We start from the raw sequence: 24,256 nt of genomic DNA, 5'->3' as shown, positions 1-24,256 counted from the left end.
GATGTTAACAGCAGTACTCTCATAGACTGTCAGTTGTTGTTAATTAACTCAAACTCTTAGAAGGCAATTGAGCATTCTCTTTAAAAATTCAAAATGCATATATTCTTTTACTAATCAATACAACGGGGAAGAATTTATCCTACAATCAATTTGCACAAGTGTGCAAAAATGTGCACGAAAGGATGCCTGGTGCAGTACTGGCAATACCAAATATTGGGAAAAAATTATGCATTCATTAGTGGGGAAATTATGATTGTGGTGCATTCATATGATAGGATGAACATGAGGATACAAAAAGTTCTTCTAGATAGATTATTAAATGAAAAAGAAAATCAAGGTATAAAAGAATTTGTGCCAGAATAACCTGTATCTGTTTTTAAAAACAAAAGATAAAGATACATGAATGTGTTTGCACCAAAAAAATGCTGCAAAGATACATAAGAAACTTAACAGTGGTTAGCTCTGGGAAATGGGACTGAAGTCAAGAGGACAAGAAGATGGAGAGGTGTAAACATTTAACTTTTCTTCAGTGATATACACACACACACACACATACACACACACTATATGGATAGAGTTTATGTATATATTATGTATATATAATTATTACCATCTACATATATGATTTTTAAGTTGAAGGAAAAAAACAAGTTAAAATAAATAAAAGATTATGAAGAAACAGAAATAGTTCAACAGGCATAATGGAGAACAAATTTAAGAGTAGAGAATTTACATACAGCAGAACCTTCTTACCTGACACTTAGCACTACAGTATTTGGCAACTCGGCATTGAGAGCATCGCATCAGCTTTTCCTTCCTGTTAAAAAAAAAAGTTCACATTAGGAAATGAATGAGAATCATATATGGCTGAAGAAAGAAAACATAAGTCAAGGTACTGACACCAATATGTTCTGCTCACTCTATCTGTATGGTCCATGAGATTTAGATTTTCACAGTGATGAACATCTTCTTTCACCTTCAATGTGAGACATATACATAATAACTAGTGTTCTTTTTAAGAAAATTGTGGTAAGATATATATAACATAAAATTTACCACTTTAACCATCTTTAAGTGTATAGCTTCAGTGGCCTTAAGTACATTCACATTGTTGTGCAACAGTCACCACCACTAATGTTCTTTTTAACATAAATTTAATAAAAACACAGAGATTCCCACTTAGGCAAAAAATTTCACTTCATAGAGTTCTTTTTTTCATAGAGTTTTTAATGTCTCCATATGAAATTAAGAATCTAGCCTATCAACTAACTGAAAGTACCCGACACCATTCAAATAGAAAAATTTTACAAGTTTAAATTTACCATGTAGTTTAATTGCAATATACTCCTTCTGGGAAATGATTTTCAATTTCCATTAAATTCAATTACTACTTTCAACTTGCTAAATTGAGATGCACCAAAGTTATGTCCTCCCCAAATCGCCTGAGGAAGAAAAAAGCCAAAACAAAGAAAAACTTGGATTATAAAATAAAAACAATAAATCTGATGATGAAATTCATAGTAACAAATATCAGACAGGACTGTAGATACTTTCAAGGCAGCCAAGAGCATTAAAAGTCAAACTATAATATTAACACATCAGTGACAAAATGGGAACAAATCTTTCTAAGCACTTCTGATGTGCCAGGTACTGTTCAAAGTTCTTTACATCTATTGACTCACACTTAACTTCAGATAGTCCTATAACTAAGCAGTTTTATTATGCCCATTTTAGAGATACTTCAATACATTTTCAAGAGATAAGAAGCAGATGACTAAGGAAACACACCATAAAGTTCAAGTGGCAGGTGACATTGAAAGGGTAACAACTGAACCCTGTAGAGAATCAGAACTTGAATATACCAGGTACCTCACCCATAGAAGAGCAGCAGTGAGATATGGAGCATATAACATGGGGAGAGGTTAAAAGTCTAAATAAAGCAAAGTCCAAACACCTCCTACCCCCAAGTGTAGAATTACAGGTGTCAGATATCAACATCCCAGACAACAACCCAAACCCAAGCAACCTGGCCCTAAAGTTCTTGCTTTTAACCATCACATTATACTACCACTCTTAGACAAAACTAGATAAAAACAAAATCCACCCATAGACTATTTTTCTTTAATTAATTTATCTATATATTTTTTAATTTTTATAATTTCTTTTATTTTTGGCTGTGCTGGGTCTTCGTTGCTGCACGTGGGCTTTCTCTAGTTGCGGCGAGTGGGGGCTACTCTTCGTTGCAGTACGCGGGCTTCTCATTGTGGTGGCTTCTCTTGCTGCAGAGCACGGGCTCTAGGTGTGTGGGCTTCAGTAGTTGTGGCACGCGGGCTCAGCAGGTGTGTCTTGGAGACTCTAGAGCGCAGGCTCAGTAGTTGTGGCGCACGGGCTTAGTTGCTCCGTGGCATGTGGGATCCTCCCGGACCAGGGAATGAATCGGTGTCCCTTGCATTGGCAGGTGGATTCCTAACCACTGTGCCACCAGAGAAGTCCTGTCATAGACTATTCATGAGACACACTCCAAATAAAAGGACATACAAAGGTGGAATGAGAAGGATATGCTAGGCAATATTAACATTAATATTAAAATTAATTAAACACTAATAGAAAAAAGCCTGTGTAACTATATCAATATCAGAAAAAGAGACATTAAGGTTAAAAATATTACTAGAGATGAATAAGGTCAATACACAAAGATAAAAGACTCCAATCACTAGGTATTAAGTACCTAGTAACAAATGTACGCAGTCTAAAAATACATAAAGTAAAAGTAACCTCTAAAAAAAATAATCAATACACAATAAATTAATACAAGTAAGGCCTTTAAAATAGTGCCTGAAATATATTAAGTACCATACAAGTATTAGTTATCAAGTCTTTTTCAGGAATTCATAGATCAAGCAGAAAAGGAATAAGGAGCTCTATAATTTACTTGATCTCATGCAATACACACACCCTTGTACCTTTTATATTAATGTGTATTCACATACTCTTTTCAAGCACCCACTGGCCACTTACAAAATACGCCCACACATTAGGCCACAGAGCAAATCTAAAAATCCCAAAGAATCAATATTATGCAGATAACTTTCTCCAACCATAAAAGAATTAGATTAGAAATCAGTAAAAAAAAATAAACCCAGCAAAATCTCATATTTATAGAAATTTAAAAGCTTATATAATTCAAGGATCAAAGAATTGTCATGAAAATTAGAAAATGTATTAGATTAAATAATGAAAAAAAATGTGAGATACAACTAAAGTAATACTTGAAGGAACATTTATAGCTTTAAATTGTTTATGTTGACCGCAGTGGTATAATTTTTTAATCTTCTTAACTTACCCCATAAAAAAATGACAGAGCAAGTAGGAAACAGGAAAACCTAACCATCACTCCCCACCCTGGAAAATATCTACAACAAACCCAAAAATATTAGCAGGAAAAAGAAAACACACACACACACACACACACACACACTACTAGCTTCAAGACTTGAATTAAATCAGTATATTTGTGGGAGAAAACAAAGAAGGCAACTTCCAATAGACCTGAAAACAAAAGAAGCCCCAGACTGCTAAAAGATCCCTGGCAGGAAGTCTGTCAAGCCAAACTGAGAACTGCACCCAAGATTGGGATAGTATGCTTTCTGCAGGAACACTCCTGAGGATGAGGTCCCTGGGGCTCCCCTGAATCCTGCTCTCCTTAGACCTGGCTCCTCAGATTTCCCCTCATTTCCTTTTTTCTTGTCTAAGTTATTCAGAGGCTATTTCTATTGCTTGCAAATAAAGATCCCCAACTATACAAAGTGTTTCATCTCAACTTTTAAAAATAATAAGCATAATCAAAATACCCAGGAAAAACAGTGATGAACCTGGTAGCAAATATTAAAACTTCATCTTCTCCCTCCCATAGCTCTCAACCACAGGCTTTAATGAATTTTAACACAGAATTTCAGCAAAATAAATAGCAAGATGATTCAAAGTACTGGGATAATTCAGCTGCCATTTGATGTGTGGAAAAAAATTCCTTAACATGAGTTATTTAAATGTTTGGGGTTACTTTTACATATCAAATAACCAAACAAATAAATTTAAGTTCTCAAGTTTCAAAAAAAAAGGTCAACTGAATCCAAGAGAAAAGTAGTGTGTCTGATTAGAGGAACCACTGAGACTTTGAAGAGTTACTGCTTTTCTCTGTTGAGTAAGGTTCAGAGTAATAGCCTCCTGGTAAGGTCTCCTTGCAGAGAAAAAACTTGGGCAGCAGTGGGAGAGGAAAATAAGTATTAGAAACATAGCCACCCAGACAGTTCATGAAAACATTCTTTCTCTCTTAAAAAAAGAAAAATCAACACATCATTTCCAACTGAAAGACAAACCCACATTTTTCTTTAAAAAAATCAGAAATGTACATGTCAAATAAAAAACAGAATTAATTAGAAGCCCTAAATAAAAAGGATCACTTATTCTAGGTGGTAGCTCCAGAGGCTAAAACAAGAAATGCTGAATGGAAGTGAGAGAGGGACAGATTCTGTCTAAAGGTAAAGAAGATCGTTGTGGCAACAGCAACTGTTCAAAAATCAAAAGAAATGCCCTGAGAAAGTGGAGTTCCAGGTCATTTGACATGTTCAAGGAGAATCTGATAGGTACATTTACAGACATATGTACAGGAAATTCCAGCACTGCAAAGGAGCATGAATTAAATAAGTTTCCTTCTAATTCCAAAATTATTTGGTTCTGCTTCTCCTGTGTAACAAAAAAATATAAACAAAATTTGAAGATAACAAAATTTGTGCCTATTATAAGGCCAAGCATGATAATCTCACAGGAGTAGAGAAGTGAGCAATATACAATTTTCACAGACTCCACAAACATCCTGTTTGCAAAGCGATTATTTCAAGAGTCCATCCAGAACTGGAATTTCTGAATAAAAAGGAATCTAAAGAAACAGGTTAGGAATGTATCAGTAACAGAAAGGTGATTTAGTTTTACCTCTTTTTTCCCCTCCACTTAAGAGACAAAGAGTAGTAGTCTACCTCTAAATTAAAGAATATATTAAAATTATTGTATACTAAAATAAATGGAAGTTTTAGGCCCCCGTCCCAAAAAAGCAAAAAGGGTTCCCTTATCACTTGTTCATATAAACTCGGATATGTTACTGATCACAATGTCAAATCAGAGAAAATTCTCAGCTTGCTCAGTGCTCCAGATACAGTGATTCACGGAGCATAAGTTAAGTCCTCTCTTCCAAGTAAAAGTTGGGTCGTAATTAGTTTCTCCAATAGCCTAGGCAACTGAAGTGTGGAAAGGAAATTAAAATAAACCTAAATTAATTGTTCTGCTGCTATACAAATTAAAAAGTCATACAGTTGACCCCTGAACAACATGGGGCTTAGGGGTGCCAACCCTCCGTGCAGTTGAAAATCTATGTATAACTTTACAGTTTGGCCCTACATATCTGAGGGTCTGCATCCACGGATTCAACCAAACTCGGATGGTGTTGTACTGTAGTGTGTATTTAGTGAAAAAAACGCAGTTTTTTTCACTAAAACATAGTGGACCCACGCAGTTCAGACCCGTGTTATTCAAGGGTCAATCGTATATGGATATAGGGGAAACCACTGTCTCTAAGAAATCAAAGAGGAAAGGGGATTAATTGGCTCCCTCAGATCCCAACAACTGGAGTACTGTTTAAGGGAACATCTCTCTGTCCTTTTTGGTTATCAGAGGGCAAAAGTATCCTACTGTTTAGAAACTCTGCCCTAAAATAACACGGCCAGTTGCCAGGTAAAGAGAGAGAAGTTTCCTGGAAAGGATATAGAAAATGAACAAATTCTATACCAAATTTCCCCCAGCCCTGGCACGTACAGAATCCATTTAAAACTTCCTACAGAGGAAAAAAAATGCATCTACAACACATTCATAGATAATATACTTATCATATGGGGTTCTTTCCTAGTAACATGCCTCGATCTCCTAGAAGTCTCCCAGTGTGTCTAGTGGTTGAATCTCTCCTTCAACAGCCATCCTCACAATGGAAGGAAACTGGCTGTCGACCAGTCAGACGCAGGCGAAGGCTCAGACAACACAGGGAAGCCAGGCGACCCTCCCGCTCGCTGAAGCACACTCATCTGGATGGAGCACAGCCCAGCACAATCAGAAGCAACCCCAGAGCCCAGGGTGTGCCTTTGCAGCCTCCTCATTCAAGGTGAAGATCCCTGCCCAGTGATCTTTTGCACCCTGAATATCTCAAGGATCAAATTTTAATTTGTGGCTGATCACTGAGGAAATTTATTTTGTGGCTGATTTCTTTGGGAAGAAATTTGAGCTGAGAAAAAGACCAGAGCACATTGAGTAAAGCCTGTACCACTTATAGGTGCTAAGGAAAGAGTGTTGACTTATGGGATGTCTGATTTAGTACCCCAGGACTTTATACAAGTTTTAAGAAAATTCCCTGAATAGAATTCCTATGAAAGTATTTTTTCACATAATTAAGACCCAAGATGCTCTATGGAGTATGAGAAATACTGAATGTTATGATGGGCAAGCTCTTAAAAACAAAAAATAAAAACTCTCCATTTGTTTTTAAATGGAGAAAGCCAAAATACCTAAGTGAAAGAAGTCTAAATACAATTTTTTAAACAAAAATACCACAGAAATATTTATTTACAGAATTTTTATGTTTGTTAATATCTTTGAAACCTCAGAATCCTGATTCATTAGAAATGTTAATGTCATGTAACCAAGTACCTGGAAATTTCTGAAGCAAAAGAAATTCTACATTATGAAAAAGAGATTATCCCATTAGCACTTAGAGAAAAGCACAGCAAAGTATTTGAGCCAAGTTAGTCAAGAGAGGCAGACCCTCTTACTCGGGGACTTCCCTTTTTCACTGTCCTTGGTCTCTTAAAGCTCCTGTACTGGCAGAGACTATGCTACCTGATGAACACAAACTCCAGTAGTTAAATCAACAAGTGTTCAGTGACTGGCCACCGTGTAAGGTGTAAGGTCCTGGGTGGGTGGGTGTGAGGAGGGTATTACAGTCGCTGTTTCTAGGAGCTCGTGGTAAAGGAGGACAGATCAACACATACCACTTTCAGAATGAGCTACAATACAAAACCGTGTTTTGAAAAGTGGCACAGTCTACAGGGCCCTAGTTCAGAAGAAGGAAAAGTCACTTTCTGACAGGTAAAGACTGAATTGGAGAGGATGTTATAAGGGAAAAAGAAGACACCATACCTAAGAGGGAAAATATTTTACCAGTTTAGAGTTCAAAATCTGTAGTCCAAGTGCTATAGTCTGAATGTTTGTGTCCCCCTGCCCTAAATTCATGAGTTGAAATCCTAACCCCCAAAGATATTAAGAGGTGGGACCTTTGGGGGGTGCTCAGGTCTTGACAGTTGAACCTTCATTAATGAGATTAGTGTTTTTATAAGAGACCCCACAGAGATCGCTTACCCCTTCTACCATGTGAGGACAAAGTGAGAAGGTGCCAGCTATAAATTAGGAGGAGGGCCCTTATCAGAATGTGACCAGGCTAGCTGCTCAATCTTGGGCTTTCCAGCTTCCAGAAGTATGAGAAATAAACTTAGGTTGTTTATAAGTTACACAGTCTGCGACATTTTATTACAGCAGCCTGAAAGGACTGAGACACCAAGTCCACTCCCTACTAGCAGTGTAACCTTGTTACCTCTCTTAGCCTCAATTTCCTCCTCTGTAAAGTGAGAATAAGTGACTACTCATAAAACTGTTGGGTAGACTATATGAAGTAATCTACATAAAGTGGCTGCTAATAGAGCGTCTAAGCATAGAGTTGAAACTGAGGATGCAAAGTATATTTTCAAAGTGCTCAAGATAATGTTGCCTATTTCTATGCCACAACTGAAAATCCCACACCTCTTCCATGGTTGCTAAAAAAGCAAAATCCACATGTGCCACAAATCTGGTCATCTCCTTGCAGGCACACAGAAAATTCACCATTTTTTTTTGAAATCCACATGTTCCCATAATACTTGGCTCTAATTTCAAAATTTGACTAGCATCGTGTTTCACTGCTCAATCACGTTCACTGAAGTTTGTATTACTACTATTTTTAATTTGATCAGAATGATTAACTTCAAAGTGGTCTGATTCAAGAAGCTAAAAATGTTTTATGAAAGTTTCATTTGTGGAAATTAAAATCAGAGAAGGCTGTTACATCTTCAGTAATATTAAAAGGTAATTAGAACTCCTAATATTCTGTTTGCTTTATGTAAAATAATGTCTATTACAAGTTGAGAAAATTAACATTTTTACAAGAGTACAGATTTAAACTCTCCTCGTTATATGATATTTCTCTACAAAATTGGATATTGTGTGCTGTGGGTCACTCTAACAGCTAAGAATTGAAAACTGGTGACTTAAAGGTGTTTCTTAGGCAGAGCACACATAAGTAGACTGAAGAAAGCTGTGACCAAAATGAATTGCTGAAGAGGGATTTTTTTCTAGTGACAACATCTTTGTTTCTAAATAGGGAACCTCTTTAGCCTAGTCGAGTATTACAACTCTGATAAGTCTAAGAGATATATTCGATTTCCCTAAGTCTTCTTGATATCTAAAATTTTTTTAAGTGAGGAAGAAGAAAAAAACCTGACTTTGCCTAAAGACTGAAATCAGATACCCTTTAAATATGTTAAGTATTGCTATTATAAATATCACACAGCATACACATAAAAATAAAAGTACCATGGGTAAAATATCAAAGAAGGTACAAGAAAATCTGGTCAACATTTTCATTAATATACTAAAACCTAAGCCTTCAAAATGGCAAAAGATGCTCACCTTGGTTTCAAATGCAGGGTATACTTTATCACTATGAATGAATTATCTATCATGCTACCTCTAATTAGAAAATGAAGCTTATCAGCAGCATGTTTCCATTTTAACTTGAACAATGAGAAATCCAAAAGTCAAAATCACTATCTAACTATATTTATCTGTTCATTTCAGAGGCCTGGAAGCCATTTTCTCCTTCTGGCTGCTTAAAAATTTGCTCTTCTATTTTATAATTAAGTATATTACTTCATTTAACTTTTAACTATAAATTTCCTCAAGTCCTCCTGGAAGTAAACATTAATGAAATCTCAAATAACTCATTCTCAACTTTGGAGAATAAAATAGCACTTTAAGTTTATAAAGAAACACTGTGCTGACCTAATCCCAAAATAAAGAAACCTTAAAAGATGAGTCCTTAGGAGACACAGAATTAAGTGTTTCACCTGCCAATGCATTATAATTAATTATAAATTCTTAATGATTATTTTTAAGAAGAATGATCATCAGCTGATAGCCATTGAATGAGAGTTAACAGGGGTCGTGCAAGGGTTTTCATGCCTGTGTTGTCCTCCTACAGCGAGCAGGTACTATGGCCGATATAAGGTTCTCCCACGGCCCCCCCAGTGTTACCCTCACATACTCTACTTATCAAACACCCTTATGAGTTTGATAATATCTTGTGATGAAATGCAGATATCACCCCAAAAACCTTATGACTACAAGTCATTTGCAACTTAGTATGAATTACCTTAATCAGATAATCGTATTATTTTTCTCTAGACCCTTAGCTGTGATTTCTGGGAATAGACATTTTGCTTAGAGCAGATATAGAAAGGGAAGAGAACTACCAGAGTGTTCAACATCTAAAAGACCTAGGGAGAAAAGATATCAGAAACCGTGACAATGCACCAAAATGGAAATTAGAAATGTACAAGAAGACAATTTCATTTGCCCTGAAATTTGGACTCCAGCTCAGTATGCAGACAGGTATGGAATAGAGAAGGTAAGCTGAGCAGAAAAAGTTCTAGGAGAACCATACTTTAATCCTGGCTGCTTCATTTATTGCTCTGCAACTGATAGTAATAAATATACTTCTCTGTCCCTAAAGTTGTAAGTTATTCTAGTCTATAATAATAATAACAATAATAATAAAGGCTACACCTAGAATGTTGAATGGATTTTTCATATTACATATACTTTGTGAAATTAAGTTCTTGTAATGTGAGAAAAAAAAGAGTGAAAAGAAATAGACCAAATTGTTGAAACTTTTCTTTGAGTGATATGAATTGGGGTGATTTTCCCTCTTTTTTCTCTTTTCCAATTTTATATAATAATATTATGTTACTTCCATAATCAAATAAACATCAACTTTAATGAAAAGGCAATATGTACTATTTAATGGCTTTAAATTGCTCTTGGTCTAAGGCAGGACACAGAGAGACAGAAAGATCAACAATTTATTCCAATGTTTGGAATAGTAAGCGCAAATGTATGCTTTGTTTACACAAAATTAAATGAAATTATACTTTATTAATTGAATTTATTTTTTTTTATTTTTATTTTTTTTGTGTGGCCTCTCCCGTGGCAGAGCACAGGCTCCGGACGCACAGGCTCAGCGGCCATGGCTCACAGGCCCAGCCGCTCCGCAGCATGTGGGATCCTCCCGGACCGGGGCACGAACCTGTGTCCCCTGCATCGGCAGGCGGACTCTCAACCACTGCGCCACCAGGGAAGCCCTGAATTTATTTTTAACTGGAATTTGCTACAAATGTAGTGTTAAAAAGTAAAATTTTTTTACTCTTTGATAATATATGAGAACCTGATAATTTAAAATAATGATATCTATCATCATACTATATTTAAAAACTAATATTTCTAGATTTAACATCTTCCAAAATATAAAAAGCAATCATTTCAGAAAAGGAACAATATGAAAAGAAAGAAAAAGTTTTACCATATGAAACTTGGGCTACTCAGCCTCTTTCTGAATACAAGTTTCAACTTCAACTGATGCTTCATTTTTTATTATTCTCTCTGACTTATTTAACTTGAAGTTAATCCATATAAAGTAAAATTTCTTTATTCTCTTACATTAAGTTTCACTTTGATTTGGAGTTGGCCAGTCAAAACACCACGTTTTTTAAAAAATTCAGATGCAAATGGAAAATCTTTGAGATACGAGAGAAATCAAAGGCTGTTTCCAAAAATGACCCCGTCATTCATTCACCAATTCATTCTTCAACAAAAAAGTGCCAAGTCCCTTCCAATTGCCAAGCACCTGATTAGGCACATGGCAGGCACTGTCCACTGCTTACCCAACAACCACTTCACTCTTCCCTGCCAAGGGTACTGTGATTTGTTGAAATAGCAGAGATGTCTGGATTTCAGCAAGTGTAGGTTGCCGACTCCAGGGGGATAAATCATCACTGGTCTAAACTAGTAAAAATCTCATGCCCCATGGCCCCTGGTTGTTCTAATAACAGACCCTGTTACCCAGTTCTGGCAAATGACTTGTAAAGGGATACAGCTGACCCTCATTATTTATGGGTTATTTGAAAATCTGCCTACTCACTAAAATTTATTTGTAACTCCAAATCAATACTTGCACCATTTTTGCAGTCATTCATGGATATGTGTGGAGAGGCAAAAAATTTGAGTTACCCAATGCACATGTTCCCAGCTGAGGTCAAATGAAGTGACATTCTGCTTTCTTATTTCAGCTCTCATACTGTAAACGAGAACGCTTTTCAAGGTCTATCTAGTGCCACACTTCACTCATTTTTGTGCTTTTCATTGGTGATTTCGCTATTTTAAATGGCCAGCTAGTACAGTGCTGCAGTGCTATCTAGTGCCCTAAGCACAAGAAAGCTGTGATATGCGTTACCCAGGAAATATGTGTGTTAGATAAGCTTCATTCAGGCGTGAGTTATAGTGCTGTTGGCTATGAGTTCAATGTTAATGAATCAACAATATGTATTAAATAAGGTGTCTATAAGCAGAAACACACACAAAACAAGGTTATGTATTGACTGGTTGATTAAAATGTGCCCAGAGACTTATAGGAACCTAACTTTGTATATCCCCTAGGAGTGATGGTTCCGTTTTGGCTAATTCAGTGTTTGTGGTGAATAACAAGAATCAACTATATTTCTAATGAGAGACATTTTGTCCATTTCAACTTTCTTTGCACAAGAGGCAACAAGAGAACAAATACCATGAGACAGAAAGACCCCGACAACATCCAATAGCCAGCAGCTACCAACCTCCAGCTTTTGGATGGGAAAAATCAGTTCCTATTTGTTTAAGCCATTACAGTGGAAATGTATATATAAAGATACAATAAAACGATGCTTCCTTTTCAATAAACACACAGTATACTACTCCTGAAATAAAACAATAAACATGTTCTACATTCCGTAAAACCAAGTCCTATAAATGCTGCTTACTGTGCATTCTAGTCAAATGGAGAAGCTTATGTTTGGCACCACTTTTATTTCTACCTTTTGAGGTTAAGGTCAACAAACCTGCAAAATTATGAACTAATATTTAATTCTTAATAAACTTTGCACTTATTTTTATCATGTACTTATAAACAGAAAAATACATTCTCAAAAATCATTTTATTTGACATATAAGGTAAGGAACATCTGACAAATATATACTGTCTGATTAATATATAATTATGTATGAATGTGTGTATGTATGTGTATATATAAAGATATAAGGATATATCACAATTTATTTTGCCATTCCACATTGATAGAATTGGCATCATGTCCATATTGATGGACATTTGGTCGATTATTTTACTCTCATAAACAATGTTACCTGCATTGTACACATATACAATGATTTTCAAAACTATTTGGTCTCAATCTGGACTTAACGTATACATACTACTATATATGAAACAGATAATCAACAAGGACTTACTGTATAGCACAGGGAACTCTACTTGACAATCTGTAATAACCTACATGGGAAAAGAATCTAAAAAGAATGGATATATGCATATGTATAACTGAATCACTTTGCTGTACACCTGAAACTAACACAAAATTGTAAATCAACTACACTCCAATAGAAAATAAAAATTAAATTTAAAAAAATTATTGATGGACTCCAAAGAGGTTTTATTTATGTGGGTTATATTTCCATTCATATTTACTATATTAAATACTAAAATTAAGAAAATTTTAATATATTTATTCATTCATTTAAAATAATTCCATTACATGTTGATATAAATAATACATTTTTATGAAAATAACTATATTTTCCAAAATAAAAATAAGTTAGTGAGCAGAGTGGCACTATTTTACTTTTATGCAAATCTCTTAAATATATGGCTTAATAGAATGCAGCTGGACTCTCATTTATGTTTCTAAATTCAATCCTTGAATAATCGGTTATCATGGAGCTTCTGGAAAACCCCACTGTACACTCATGAGGGAATGAGAGTGAAAAAGGCAAATACTGTCTTAATATTACTATAAAAATAGTTTTCAACCTAGAGGTCCTCTGAAAGTACCTTGGGGACCCCCCAGACATTTCAGGACCCCACTTTGACTTCTGCTGCTTCAGAGTACATATTCGTAGAAGTAGAATTGCTGAGTTGTAAGAATGCACATCTTGAAATATTTCACATATTGACAAATGGCTCTCCAAAGTGGTTGTAGGAATTTACACTCCTGCAGCAGCCTAATGAGAGCTCTCTTAAATCCATATCTTGTCAGCCCTGTTGACAGTCATTTTACTTTCTGCTAGCCTGATGGGTGTGAAATATTATCTCACTGTGCTTTTACTGGGCATTTTCTTGATAAATAGTCACAGTTTGAGCATCTTTTCAAGTTCATTCACCATTCATGGTTTCTTTTGTGTGAACTGCCTATTCATATCATTTGCCCATTTTCTGCTGGGTTGTCTTTTAAAGAGATTAAACCTACTGAGTTTGATCTCTTGTTGGATGCATGATTTGTAAATTAATTTCTCACAGACTATGTCTGTATTTATTCCTCAATTAGGCACTATAAGAGAATACAATATAGTAGTTAAATCATTGACAATGAAGCCATATGGCCTGGAACTGAATTCCAGTTTATCATTCAGTAGTTGTGTGATACTAAGCCATTTAATCTCTCTAAACCACTGAACGAAAGTGGGAATAATAACAATACCAAAATTACTTGGTTGTAATGAGAATTAAATAAAACACGTGGAAAACTTATTGTGCTTAGTTTATAGGAAATACTCCTTATTATCATCACATTATTATTATTACTTTAAGAGATTTTTTAATGGTAAACTCTCAAAAGACGTTTCTAGATATTATTTGAAATACCTCAAGTGCTGGGTAGAAATATATTAAAAAGTTTAACCTTCTAGACATTCAGAATTTTATAAACCCTTGAATGTCTATAAACACTTGGGATAGTTTTCCCAGTTATTTTCAAGTCCTTCATATAACTAACTATGAAAAATTATTGAAAAATATAATAGCAGTATAAGTAGAAGTCATTTACTGAAATATTCATGGATATAATGAAATGGTAGTTACTTCTTAGCTTAAAAGCAACCACACATGAATACAATAATAATGAAACTAGTGTTTTTAGAAAAACTGTTGGTCAACATGAGTTTTAAATGTTCTAGAAAGTCAACATCTGACCCAAATAAGTAGAAAACTTTTACATATTTTTCTCTTATCGCAAAAAAATCAGAAATAATACAGTAGCAACTTATACTTTTATTTTTCTACAGAGATCATAAGAAAGGCTGAGAAAATCTTAACACATCAACTTCCCTCTCCTCTCTACTCATTAGGTTAGTAGTAAAAAGTCTTTCAACACAGAAGAGAAAAGATAATTAACTCTTTTCAGGTAAGCTGACTCATTTTACTAAAAAGCAATCTCCCTGTTTATAGCTCATTTACAATAATCCTTAGACAATGGAAATTTATAATTGATCAACCTTGACTATACCAAAAGAACTCCAATGGCAACAAATTGTAACATCTATTTTCCCCCAGAGGAAATGAGAAAGAAAACAATTTTTGAAATGTCATTACTCAAATGTTTTTTTAAAACTATGTGATATTTAAATGGTTAAATTTAATTATCTTTTTTTTCTGATATAAAGATCTTTTGAAAGCCAAATCCTTCCTGTTGTTACTGCTCTTTACTTTACTGGGTCCATAAATATCACTAAGGACCATTTTGTACAATGAACTATGGGAGGTTCTGGAGAAACAGGGGTCATAATAAGATACAGTTCTTGTTTTCAAGGACTGCTGATGCTACAAAAGAAGCAGAATAGCAGGAACGGCAATAATGCTTACTATACACCTATTATGTGGTGTCAGGGACTGTGCTAGACATCTGTAAGATAGTAGTTGGAGAGTGGGAACCCTGGAATTGAAGTGACAGAAGTAATAGTTATTGGTCACCACCGGTTCTAGGGTATGGCCACAGGAAGAGGTAGCTAAACTGTGATAAAGGCAAAGATAATTATAAATGGGGATGAAGAGGCCAGGTGCTGGGTGGATATTCACTTCAGCAAAAATGACACCAAGAGTAATGATGAGGAAAGAAAAAGTGAGCCATGCATGGAAAGGAATAACCGGAAGGTGAGGTGATGGGGATATAATGGCAAATGCTTCAAAGGACCTGGCAATTTCGAGGGAGAAGAGAAATGGTCTAAGAGCAGCATGGTCTTAGTACCTCTCTAGATGCTGAGGTACTTAGGAAATGAGAAAAAATAGCCACTACTTAGGAGGATAGGAAGCACTGTCCATAAGAGGCAGTCAGATTTCAGTTAGAGCAACAAGAAGAGAATATTCAGAGAAGACCTTCAGGATATAGAGGTTTTGCTGATGATAAAGCACACTCCAGGTGATAGAGAAGAAAGGATGGGGCCCAGTGTTAAGAAAGGGTGAGGAATGGAGTGAGATTAAGGTAGACACGGAGCCATATGGAGTTAAAAGTCTGGTACTAACAGATAACGTTGGATGTTACCTGATTTCAAAGGTCATGCTCATTCTACCTACATTCTACTCTTAAAATATCCTTGATGCAAAATGACAAATGTGAGCTTCCCTGGTGGCGCAGTGGTTGAGAGTCCGCCTGCCGATGCAGCGGACACGGGTTCGTGCCCCGGTCCGAGAGGATCCCACGTGCCGCTAAGCGGCTAGGCCCGTGAGCCATGGCCGCTGAGCCTGCTCGTCCGGAGCCTGCTCATCCGGAGCCTGTGCTCCGCAACGGGAAAGGCCACAACAGTGAGAGGCCCGCGTATTGCAAAAAAAAGAAAAAAAAAGAAAAAAAAAGAAAAATGTTTTAGTCAAAATATATAACAAAAATCCAGGAAAACTCAAGATTAGAAACAAAGAGCTGTCAGAGGCAGCTCATTAAAAATGATCAACGAAATCAGAACTATAGAATCGATGAGAATTTCTGAGTGAATAAGGTTAAAAGGGGATGGTGGCACTCCAGACTATGGGAACAGCATTTAAGATGTACAGATGGACAAATCAGAGTTGATAGGAGACGCCACAACAGAATTTGGCTTATTGATAGCAATGGAGATGATGGGGCTCATGCAATTAAGGCCAAGTGAGAGTACTTAACCACCAGAAGCCAGGGTTGAAATCAACATAACAAACGGCAAGGCCAAATGGCTGTATATGAACTTTTCAACAAATGGTGTTGAAACAATTCAGTAACCATATGCAAAATAAAGAATATCAACTCTTACACTATAAACAAAAGCTGAGGGGCAAGGCTTGCTCCCCAATTCCCATGGGGCTAGCGGAGACTCTGTCAGATATACCGAACATTCCGAGAGTTCCCATTGCCCAATCCTATTTTTGCTCCTCTTCTTTCACAGGTATAAACACATCTTTTGCTCTCCTAACTTCATCTCAGTATCCACTTCCAATTTTTTTGATTTTTTTTTAAAAGCAAATGCCTATCTTTCAAAAAGTGCTACAAATGTTCCCAGCTCTGCATGTAAGGACTTTGGAAACCCTCCATCCTAACAACAAGTAAGAAGCTAAACAGACTGAAAAATCAACTCTTCTTGGATTCATAAAACAGAGGAGGACACAGAGCAAACCAACTGGCCCTAGTATTGGAGAGACAAGCAAATACGGGGAGTCACAACTTACCAGAGCAGAAATTCGTGAGCAGAAACTTCCACAGGAACAAAAATCCGAAATGTAATTCACGAATTGCTGGAGGCTCCGTGTGGACAACCCTGAGAGTTAAGAACTTCAGGGAGACCCAGTCATAGGAAGGCAGCCATGATACTGTGAGAATCACCTCCAGACCGACCGCTTCCCCACCGAGAAAAATCCCCTTGTGCTTCCAGCAGAAGAGAGAAAGAACCACTTCTGAGATGCGTGAGAGCACTCTGTTCTTCTAAATAAGGCCTGCACACAGGGGAAACCAGTTAACCAGAGCCAGAATTAACCACAGCTGGGGTATATCAGAGCTTAAACGACCTAAGAGAAGGGAAACACCTGACTCCAGCTTCCACTAGCCTTCTAAGTGGGAGAAGAAAAACGCCCACCACCACCCATTCCGCCATCCTGTCTCACCCAAGGGAGGAGAAAAAAACTGAGAATGGCTTGTAAATTTCACATTTCAGAGACATAGGCTCACTAAAAGACTGAGATGTAATCATAGGGCTCTAGAACACTTGCCCTCCTCTCAAACTCACTATCACATTACTGAAGGCCTATTTACAGCAGTTCCTTTTACCTGATATATCCTGTCTGACTGTCAAGAAAAATCACAAAGCATAGCGAAAGGCAAAATCACAACCTGAAGAGAGAGAGCAAGCGTCAGAACCAGACATAGCAGGGATGTTGGAATTTTATATTGCAAACTAGGGCAACAATTAAAGTTTAAAAAAGAAAAAAAAGGTATAACTGATATGTAAGAAAGGAGAGAAAATGGAATCATATAAAATGTTCAATTAAAACCACAAAAGACAAAAAGAATGCAAGGCAAAAATAGAACAAGGGGAACAAATAGAAAGTAATAACAAATCTGGTAAATATTAATCCAACTATATCAATAATCATCTTACAGATCAATGGTCTAAATGCACCTGCTGAAAGACAGAGATTGTCAGAGTAGATAAAAAAACATGATTCCAACTATATGACATTCTGAAAAAGGCAAAACCATGGAAACAGTAAAAAGATCAGTGGTTTCTAGGGGTTGTAGGGGACAGATGAATAGGTAGAGCATAGAGGATTTTTAGAGCAGTGAAAAGTACTCTATATGGTACCATAATGATGGATACATATCATTATACATTTTTCCAAACCCATACAGTATACAACCATATGTAAACCATAATGTAACCGTAATGTAAGCTATGGACTTTGGGTGTTTATAATGTGTCAGTGCAGGTTCGTCAACTGTAACAAACAGTTGGGGGAGGTTTGATTGATTGATTGATTATGGGGGAGGTTGATAATGGGAAACTCTGTGTATTTTTTGGGAACAGGGAGTATATGAGAAATCTCTGTATCTTCCTCTCAATTTTGCTGTGAGCATAAAAACTGGTCTTAAAAAAATTGCCTTAATAAAAACAAATGCTAGAAACTCTGAATTTTGCATCCTATTCTTAAAATTACAAGATAAATTAACATATTAAAGTTGCTAAGAATTCTTCCAAAAAGAGATCTGATCAAATTTGTTTACTCCAGAGTTTCCTAAAATAATCTGACCATAATTTTCCTCCTAACATATATAATATCTCACAGAAATAATATTCTATAGAACACACTTCAGGAAATACTAACCAAGTGGCAGCTTACCTAATTCCAGATATGGCCTTTAAGAAAAAAATAAACAATCTCTTAAAACTTGTCCTGAAGTTAAAAGCCTATAAAATAAAAGTATAACATGAAAATGAATTAGAAACTTATATAGTTAACTAATTCTAATTTATTGCATCCTTGAAAATGATGGGAAAAGTGTTGAGATCAAAATTTTCCAATTTTTTACAAGTATTTGCATCAGGAATTTTCAAAACTAGAACAGCTAACTATCTTAAACTCCTTCATGCTTTTGAATGAATTTACTTCTGGGTTATTCAAACAAAAATACCCTGAGGGGAGAAAGTTTCGTTTAAGTGAGAAAATGAAGAAGATCTTCTTGCTTATAGTTTAGTGAAGAAAAGAATGAGTGTCTAGAGCAGACAGGGGAAGTCGGAAGTCCTGCATTCCTTCTCTAGAATTCTCAGATAAAAGAAGAGCTGTCTGCCAATGCACACAGCTCAGCTGTGTAAGGAGGTGTTTACTCTTCTGCCCCTTCTTAGCATAAGCTCACCCAAAGAGGTAAATTAAGTCAAAGATATAAAAAGGATACTGAAATTTAGGGAAAAAACAACTAAGCTCATTTCCTCCTCTATCACCATGGCAAAATGAGGAAGGTGGAAAAGGAGTGGGCATACTCTTCACAGCAGCAGAACAGGTATAGAACCATCCTCACCACACCAGCTTCCTCATTGGGTGTCACAACATTTATCTCTGTAAAATGGGAGCCTGATGTCTCTTTACTCTGCATCTTCAAAAGTCTTTCTAGTTTGTGCCTTTTCCAAGTGACTACAGCATGGGTGAAAATTCTAAACAACCTACATAGTAATTTTAAGTTTGAATAAGATGTAAAATTAAGATTACACAATTATAAGACATGGATGGACCTAGAGACTGTCATACAGAGTGAAGTCAGAAAAACATATATCATATATTAACACATATAGGTGGAACCTAGAAAAATGGTACAGATGAACCGGCTTGCAAGGCAGAAACAGAGACACAGATGTAGAGAACAAATGTATGGACACCAAGGGGGAAAACATTGGGGGTGGTGGGATGAATTGGAAGATTGGGATTGACATATATACATTAATATGCATAAAATAGATAACTAATAAGAACCTGCTGTATAAAAAATAAAATAAAATTCATTAAAAAAAGGAGGGAGAGAGAGAAAGTATCTGTGGCAGCATACAACACTGTATTTACATAAATGATGTATGGATATTAATTGCACTGTTCGTTCAGTTTTTGTGTACGTTTGGAAATTTTTAAAATAAAAATATGGAAAAAAGTGAAGAGCCATAAAGTAATAATAATAAAAAAAAGATTACACAATTATTGACAGGAAAGCAAAATGCATTTTTTCTATGGAAAGTCTGATGACACATGAACATAAAGTTGGATGCATACTTAAGTGTCAGGGCTTTTATCAAGAACAAAAGAAAGCACAAATCCAGAGAAGGAATTAGAGGTCAAAGTAAAGCCATTTTCAATTTTTGAAAAATAAGCTGTATTAAGCCTAAACATGAATTAATTTTAAAAGAAAAGAGACTCCAGCATAATTTGGGGGTCCAGGAAAACACTGAGCTTTATCCTAGTGTTTTGGGTTCAGCAAAATACATTTTGCCAAACATTTCCCCCCTTAATTCGGAAAAGGCACGCATATTTCAAAGGAAATTTAATCCATATGTTTCTGATTCATTTACACTTAATTCATCAAAATGCTGTTTTGTAAGAGTTATTTGGCGTCCAAGAAAAAAAAAAAAAAGACGTACAGATGTCAGCTAGAGGACATTCCTTGTGAGGATTTAGAGCCATAAAAAGAAATAAATATTGATACATGCTACAGCATGGATGAACCTTGAAAATATTATGCTAAGTGAAAGGAGTCAGTCACGAAAGATCACATATTATATGATTCCACTGATATGAAATACCCAGAATAGTCAAATCCATAGAGGAAGAAAAATTTGGTTGCCTGGGGCTGGGTCGGGGCAGCGGAGGATTGGGGAAGTGAGAAGTGCCTCTAATAGGCTCAGAATTTCTTTTGGAGTGATTAAATTAGAACATTTAAATTGATTATGGTGATGGCTTCACAACTTTATGGATATACTAAAAATCACTCAACTGTATACTTTAAATGAGTAAATGGTACAGTATGTGAATTATACCTCAGTAAAGCTGTTACAGAAAAAAAAGACAACCAAGAGTGATTCCTCTGATTAGTTCAGCTCTGTTCTGAAGTCTGAGAAGGAGAGAGATTATTGGGGCAAAGAAAACTCTTTACTTCTAAAGTGAACGTAGCCCTTTGCTTCCTTTAGAAAGGGAAAGAAATAGAACGTCCACACAATGGCTAAATCCCACCTGGGCAGATTCTAACCTCCCCACACCCAGACCTCACCTCCTGCTGTAGAAATGGGTCAAGCCTGTTCTACCCTTCACCTGAAACATCTTTCTCACCTTCTCTCTCCCTCCACAGCTACTAGAGAACAGAGCAGACTTTTTACCTGACATAAAGAATACATGCAAGATAGATAGGAGTTCAGGAAGTCCCAAGAAAGGCTCTCAAAATAAAGGGTCTAAATGCAATCTGAATAAGCAGATTTCTTAATTTTGTTAGAGATGAAAGCACTGAAAGAGTTAGTGAACCCAGGATATGCTTATATGCAAAAGAGGAGATTAAGTAATTCATTTAAATTATTTAAATATAACATAACAGATACAGGTAATAAAACAAACATAGGATAACACTGATGAGATTAAAGACACTGCCTGGTAAAAGAATGGGGAAGAGAGACAAAGTATATCAATGCCTTTCTGTAAAATACCATAGACAAACTGCAATCAAGTCAAAATCAGAAGACTTAAAGATATTCTTATACCAGGAAGGAAGACCAGTGAACACAGATTGATTGATAAATGCACTGAAGGCTGTGGATTTCCTTAAAAGATGAACCGCATCTGGTACCTCTTTATAATCCCATCAATGTCCCAATCCCATCAATGTCCCTCACAGTACCTTGCACATTTTACACAGTGAATAAATATTTGCTAAAAGAATAAGTGCACTTACATATAAAAGTACTTTCAACTAGACCACCAACACCAATAATGGTTGAAATCTTTAAAAGAAAATCGGCAAATTTTTCTAAAACGATTTTCCTGGAGGTCAAGAGGCAAGTTTCAGATAGAATAGTCTAATTTTAGCCCTTTGTGCTTCTCAAACCTTGTACTATTTCAAAGATAAAAGCAAAATGGTCTCTACTTCATTCAGATAAACATCCCAACAAACACAATACGGTTTTCAAAATTTTGTTAAATGCTTAGTTTAAGGGCAAACTCAAAATTCTCACCTGGTAATCATGCAAACTACTTACAGATAAAGTGTTCTAGGGGAAGAAGTATACACCACCATGTTTTTCCCATCTATTACTTATACAGCAAGTTTGAAATTTTATAAAATAAGTTCAAAAGTGAAAATATGTGCACATATAGAATAACACTTCTTTTTGAAAAGCCAATAACAGAAACACTAACAAAAATGAAAATTAGGGAATAATTATCATTTTTAAAAAGGAACTCCTTATATTCACTTTTCAAAAAGATTTACTGGAGTATTCTATTAAATGGGACTGTTTCTACTACACTTAACATTATTAGATTCATTTAATTTTATTTGCACTTGTCATGCCAAGACTATATGTCTCCAAGCTAAAATGTGTCTGCCTCTACATATATCATAAACACAAGTGCTGGCATTCTTAGGCCAGAGGTCAGCTAAATAAGCAACTCACAGAATGGGTCCAACCTCTCTCCACGTGAGGTGCCCCTCCTCCCCTCGGGGGTGGGGTCAACAGAGGGAAGGCAAAATGACCTTACAGGCATGAAAGATGCTTAAGGAATCACTAACCTGGCCTCTGTCTTCACAGCAAGATCTACCAGCTGGGAAGACAACTGAATGAGATAGGTGATCTCAGCAATCACTGAAAGAAGACTTCCTGATAATAACCTCCTCCCAAAATGACAGAAGGTGACAACTGCTGGTACCAGCAGCCTGGTTTCATTTGACAGCTTAACAAATTCCCCACAACTACCGAATCAGAATCTGCATCTATATGCAGATTCTATATCATATCTATATGATATCTATATGAATCAACTCGAGGTGATTCATATTGCATTAAAAGTAGAAAAACAATGGTCTTACCTACAAAGAATAGCCATATCTGAAATGCAGTTGTAAGCAATTATTTTGGATATGAAGCCTCTTTGGTTTCAAAATATATTATCTTTGAAATGGTAGGCAGCAAAGTCTAACATATCACATGAAATAAAAGCTGTCATGATGCTTTTTAGAAGATGGTCAAAATATCAAGATGATTTATCCCTGGTCTATAAAATTTAGTACAGGATACACACACACACACACACACACACACACTACATACAATATTATGTTATACCAAATTAAGTCAAAAAGAAACTGATCAGGAGAAATACAGAATTATAATCAATCCAATTACTTAACCAATTACCTAACCATTTGAAAATCTAAAATTGGTATCCATCATTTTACATAAATTTGTTTGAAAAAACACTGATAAAGGAAGGTCTAATTTACTTCACCAACATGAAGCTTCAAATTTAAAACATACACTGTTTCAGTGACACATGCAATGCAGGACAATTACTGGTAAAGGTGACAGTACAGCCTTTTAGTAGACCTAAAAAGTACCCAGACTAAAAGAAAAGAGGTACAAAAATGCTACCAGGGATAGAAGGAAAATTCATGATCAGGGGAAAGGCAAGGAGGAATAAAAGTAAAAGTGAGTTATAAAGTGCAATAGTGTTCCCAGGACTATAGACAGCATGTGAAACAATTACTATTTTCTTAATAACATGTTATTCTAAAAACTTTAAATTGATTTTCAAGGCCAATGGAGCAATTTTGAAATGAAAGTGATAAGTAAAAAGAGAAGATGCTTTTAAAATATGCCTCACAGTGAATTTCCAAAGTACATCTGTCTTTCCCAAGACACAGCTGCCATGAAGTCTGACATCTCTAAATATTAAACTTATAAACTAAAGTAAGTCACAATGGAGTCCTCCACTCACTGGGGGACTATTTCACTGAGTTATATTTAGTGGCTTACTCATGTGTTCTTTACCTCATCCCCCTCCATGTCTTTATTTCATTGGCATCTGGTACAGGGCCAAGCATATAGCAGGGGCTCATTAAATATTTAGTGAATGGATGAATGATTCAGATAGCTTAATCTAATGATAAAATTTATAAGAAATATATATAGGTTTGTATACACACACACACACACACACACACACACACACATATATGGGTTTGTACATAGAAAAAAACTGCCAACCCAACAGTCAACCCTCATTCCACACTGAGTATACTGCAAACATATATCACAAGTTATGGGGAAATGACTATAAGAAAAAGTAGCAAAACTGGAAGCTTAGTATTATCATCTTAGTATACCAAACATCACTATCAAATGCATTCTGTCCTCCTCAAAGGACAAATCTTTCAAGTGAAAGTGTATGTGAAAGATCACCGTCAAGTTCAGTCCAAGAAGGACCCCCTAGACA

General features: G+C 35.9%; 1 protein-coding gene across 2 annotated transcripts in view; it reads right to left on the bottom strand.

Moving 5' to 3' along the window:
* Window positions 1-24,256, bottom strand: part of SMYD3 (SET and MYND domain containing 3) — a 738,989-nt gene that overhangs the window by 547,337 nt on the left and 167,396 nt on the right. For both annotated transcript variants that reach the window (XM_082612030.1, XM_082612031.1), the window contains exon 2: window positions 754-817. In XM_082612030.1, coding sequence (XP_082468156.1) covers window positions 754-817 — 64 coding nt within the window. The remainder of the gene's footprint in view (window positions 1-753; window positions 818-24,256) is intronic.

This window comes from Mesoplodon mirus (assembly GCF_964341445.2).
Source record: "Mesoplodon mirus genome assembly, chromosome: 3".
Classification (NCBI taxonomy): Eukaryota; Metazoa; Chordata; class Mammalia; order Artiodactyla; family Ziphiidae; genus Mesoplodon; species Mesoplodon mirus.
The sequence above is the reverse complement of the archived record's forward strand: the minus strand, read 5'-3'. Positions and strand labels throughout refer to the sequence as shown.